Here is a 4,731-nt window from a genome sequence, read left to right as displayed (position 1 = left end):
GGGAGAGGGCAGCATCCCTGTGCACCCAGGGCACCTGATGGAGCGGGACTGATGTCACTTTGAGCCCCGAGGTTTTGCTGCAATGCAGGAGGGAGCAGGGCTGTCCCAGCACCCCGTGGCCAGCCTCACCTGAGCTGCTCCTGGGTTTATGGGGCTCAGCGACACCCCGGGCAGCCTGGGCTTTGTGCCTCGGGGCCAGGAGGGAAGGGATAGCTTTGAGCCCCGTACCCCAGCCCAGGTGCTGCGAGGTTACCCAGGCACGATGCACAGAGGCGAGGGGACCAGCGGTGTTGGTTGCCCCTTGGCTTTGCCCTGTGGACAATTAGGATCCCCAGATGAGTATAGAGACATCCCCGCTGCGATCCCGTGCCCGAATGCCAGAGCTTGGAAAAGAGCAGCCCGTGAACGTAACGCCTCTGTCCCCGTTGAAGCGTGCAGCCTTTTTTCCATCTGCTGTGTGGGCAGTCGTTAACATGTGCCCCGTTTCTTCAGCTAAACGTGCGACTCAAAAAGTTGAGTTGAGAGCCGTAGCGGAAGAGAAGCAGGAGGAGGTGGTGGTGGTTGAGGTTCCTGAACCGAAACCCACGGATCAGATCCGAGAGAAGCCAGGTATAGCTCTGGTGGTGGCTACAACTCTTCTGCAGTGTCTTTCCTGTCCTTCACGTGCTTGTTCCTGACAACTCCCAAAGTTTCACCAAATCTGGCGGCTTCTTTGTTGGTTTCTTTGCAAGAAGAGTTTGGCGGTCAGAGCACAGACAAACCCAGCTCGGGGAGACTCGTTTAATTTCCATCTCGCACCTCGTTAGACTCGAACTCTTGTGGGGAGATGGGAAAAAGTTTAGGCTGTGCTGGCGCTTGAGAACTGTCTCCTCCTTAAATTTGGCTGGTTTTGTAAATGGGGCTTAGAAAACCTTAAAGCCTGGTCTTAACATTTCTTTCAAACCTAAAATTCTTCATCCTGGGACCTGCTTGGTGGGATTTTTTTAATCCTTTTCTGGGTTTTTTTCAGGACTTGAGAAATACCCCCCTATTTTGCTACGTGGAGTTGATATTTCACTTAAGATAGGTCCTGTTAATAAATATTAATGCCTTTAAGAGCCGTGTAGGTACAACAGCACCTCTGAATGCTAATAAGCGTATCGCAGCAGCAGTGTTGTCAAATATTTGCAGTCTTCATCACTTAAAGCGCGAATGCCTGTGGTGCGTTAGGGCTGGAGATAATTCGTACACAAATACGCCGCGTGCTGCTCTGCTTCCCTTCTTCCACCCTGAATTTTTTTTGCAGCCTACCTCCGTCATCGCTGTTTTTCTAGGAGGAAATGTAGATGAAGCGTTCCCGACGCGGTGTGGCAGACTGTCTCCCCACCACTTTGTTGCCTCAAATTCCTGGTAGGGTCAGCATCGCCTGGCAGGGAACGCTCGATGCTGTGGCAACAGAAGGTGGAGAATTTAAGACGCCGGGGCAGATGGCTGTGTGTGCTTAATTTTCAGATTTGAAGTTGCTCGCTCGAGTACCTTCAGTTAAAGCTGCTAGTTTTTATCTAGGGTTTTATCTAGAGAGGGGTGTTTTTATCGTAGAACCATAGAATGGTTGGAGTCAGAAGGGATCTTAAAGATCTGCCATGGGCAGAGACACCTAGACCAGGTTGCTCCAAGCCTTGTCCAGCCTAGCCTCGAATCCTTGCAGGGAGAGCCACCAGCACCTCCACCTCCCGGGACTTGGCAGCCAGAGCCCGTCCTAGCGTCGCGCTCGAGAGCCCTCGGCGTGTCTGCCCGCCTGGGCAAGGAGCCTGCAAAGCTCATTTCTGGGCTTTTTTTCCCCTCTCATCCAGTGCACTGTTGGGCCTGGCAGTGCCACGAGGGCTGATAGGCGATGGCGTGGTGGAAAATTGCCTGGTTTAAAAAAACCTCCTCCCTGTTCTGGGCGCTGCCTTGGGGAGGGATCTCCTCTCGCTCTTCCAACCGTTGCGTCTCTGTGCTCTTCTCCGGCCGCTCTGTTTAATGCATGCGAACTTCTTTCTAGCCAAACACCCCCTTGAAACTTTTAAAATGAAACCCATTGCAGAGGAAGGAGAGGAGGAGGAGAAGGTAGAGGTGGCTAAGGTGCCCGTTGCCAAGCCACAGTTGCCGGAGCCGTTGCAGAGACGGTCAGGTACAGCCGATGTTCGCCTCTGGTGCCGAGGCTCTGGCTTGGAGTGATGCGGTGCCGTAGGACAGAGGTTGCACCGGTTTTTGCGGTGGTGTCTCTTGCTGTTAAAATCACAGCCAGCTTTGCAAAGTGCACTGCTCTCTCGGGGCGTGCCTCCGGGTGAGACAAGGAGCTGCCCTGGCTTTGGCTTCCTCGCCCGCGCGTTGCAGTGAGTGTGCAGTGGCCTCTTAACCCTCCTCTGCTCCTGTCCCTTCTTGTAGGGTTCCTTCCCCTGCGCTGGGGGCACACGCGGTGCCGGAGGATGAAGCTGTGTGTGCCGGGACTGCTGGAGGTCACCCACGCTCCGCTTTCATTTTATTTTATTAATTTTGCTAGGGACCCTGCTTCTGCTGTAGTTGGGCTTGTTTGTTTTTTTCCAGAGTGACTGATGTAGCCGGATCCACCCTAATTGTAATTAAAAGCAGAATGGGTTAGTCACTGCAGGAAGAGGAGATGGAGGGAGATAACTGGGAACCTCACCTCTTTTCTTGAGTATTATGCAAACCAGTAAACCAGCCCTGTGCTTAGACTCGAGGACATTACATGGGACGGGGCCCAAGCAGGTCCAGGGGCTCTCTTACTGCAGCTCCCCCTTCTTCTCATTCACCTCCCGACACTTTTGTTCCCAGTAAGGATCATTTTCCTGTCCGAGGTGATGATGGTTGGCGTTCTAAACCTTGTATTTCGGAGCAGCGCTTTTTACTGTGTTTAAATTGTCACGTGTTGAAATAGCTAAAGTTAGTTAGTCAAGAAAATACGGCTAAAATAACGCAGTTCTGGACAGCGCAGAACTCGTTGAAAGGCAAAGAAGTCTGGTGCCTGTTACTGTTTTTCCTGCGTGTCGTGCTGCTCCGAAGCGCTGGGAGAGGAGCAGGAGCGGCGGCCGTGCGGCTTTACTGACCCCAGCGGGCACTTTAACACATCCATAACTTTTTTAGCCAAACGTGCTCTTGGCGTGGTTGAGATAAGCCCGATTGAAGAGGAGAAGGAGGAGGAGGAATCAAAAATGGTGATGAGGAGAGAACTAGAGCCGGTCCCGCAGGAGCCAGGTACCACCGCGACAGCTTTGCACGCCCGGCATCCTCCTGATCCCGACTGTCCCCGTCACCTCCTCACCGTCCCTCCGTACGACCTCCCCGGCGGCTGTCACCGCTTCCGTGGCATAAATACACCCGGACACGGCACAGGTTGTCCTGCCGAAAGGATAACACTGTGTCAGGCTCACAGAAATGAGCTGCCCTGCTGAAGAGAGGGGATGGAGATAACGGGAACGGCGGTGCTGGGGGTTGGGGAGTTCGTCTGAAAGGTGTCGTTTCGGTCTCTGAAAAACTCAAGGACTTTTTTTTGCCACTTTGTACGGTTTTGGCCACAGGGCTGCTTTGCTCCGCACGAGGTGCAGTTGTCTTTTCAGTGAAAGAGGAATTCTTGTCACGGAGTTACGTAAAATCGCAATTCCTTTTTTAATGCCGGATTTTCTAGTTAGCTGGATGGACACTGATAACCTGGTGTTCACTGGGGTGGGTTACACAGGGTGACCTTTGCTGCCCAAACTGTGACTTTAAGAACAGGAGAGCGCGTCAAAGAGATTATTTGAAGTGGACGGGTGTGATTTTAGTGGAACAGCCGTAGAAACCAACATCGGGAGAACTAAACAGCTTGTGAGTTCATGGGGACTCGCTTTGTCACGCAGCGTTGGCTGGAATATGCTTTGGAGCTGTCGGGATTTCCAGGGATCAGGAGCTGTCTGGGAAGTCAGGAATCAGAAGGAAGAGGAGGCAGCTGATTTTGTGGGTACCTAGTGTTGTCCTTCTCAGGCCAGAGGATTTTCGGCAGTGTGCTGCTCGTTCCCGCGCTGTCACGGCCCCGGAGCTGCTGGGCGTCCTCTTGGAGATACCCGCGGTGGGCGCGCAGCCCCAACCTGCTTGGAACCCCACCGGGAAGATGCTGGGAAGTTTTATAGAGCAATGCCTGTCTATATATTTTTTTTTTTTGGTCTGAGTTGCCAGAAAAACTGGGGAGATGGGGGAAAGCCCGTGTTGCCCTCCCACAGACTGTCCGGTTCTGACTGAGGAGATGCCCATGAGTCGAGAACTCGGCAGAGCGATCAGTGTTTGTGTTTTGATGGGACGGACTTCTGTGTCGGTTGTGTGTCTGTGTGAAGGACCCAGAAATGGACGGCACGACGTCAAAAATAGATTTGCCTTTCTGGTGTGGCTTCTTTGCAGAGCGCAAGCTTGCTTCTCATAAACCATCTGTTGTGGGGTTTTCTTCTATTTTGTTGAAACCATTAAGAAAATAATCTCAACTTGCCTGTACTAAACGCACAAGCCGCTTTGCTTGACATCTTCCTTTCCTTTCCGTTTTGGTTTTTATTTTTTTCCTCTTTCTTTTTAAACGACAGCCCTTGTAATTTGGAAAGACTTTGCGTAGCCTGTTCTGATTCCTCTCCCTGTCTGTCTCTGCCAGCGGTGGCCGTGATAACCCCTGAGAGGAGTCCCCGTCCCACCTCTGCCCCAGCCATCGCCCAGAGCCACGCCGCGGAA

The 4,731-nt window shown here is 52.6% G+C and overlaps 1 protein-coding gene across 1 annotated transcript in view; it reads left to right on the top strand.

The window, feature by feature from the left end:
• Positions 1–492: 492 nt before the first annotated feature.
• LOC104278374 (protein 4.1-like) overlaps positions 493–4,731 on the top strand; it is a gene marked incomplete at its 5' end in the record, with an annotated part of 29,079 nt that continues 24,840 nt past the window's right edge. The window contains 2 exon segments of the mRNA XM_009875322.1: positions 493–609; positions 4,655–4,729. Coding sequence (XP_009873624.1) covers positions 493–609; positions 4,655–4,729 — 192 coding nt within the window.

This window comes from Apaloderma vittatum, unplaced genomic scaffold (genome assembly GCF_000703405.1).
Source record: "Apaloderma vittatum isolate BGI_N311 unplaced genomic scaffold, ASM70340v1 scaffold27628, whole genome shotgun sequence".
In the NCBI taxonomy this organism is placed as follows: Eukaryota; Metazoa; Chordata; class Aves; order Trogoniformes; family Trogonidae; genus Apaloderma; species Apaloderma vittatum.
The sequence above is the reverse complement of the archived record's forward strand: the minus strand, read 5'-3'. Positions and strand labels throughout refer to the sequence as shown.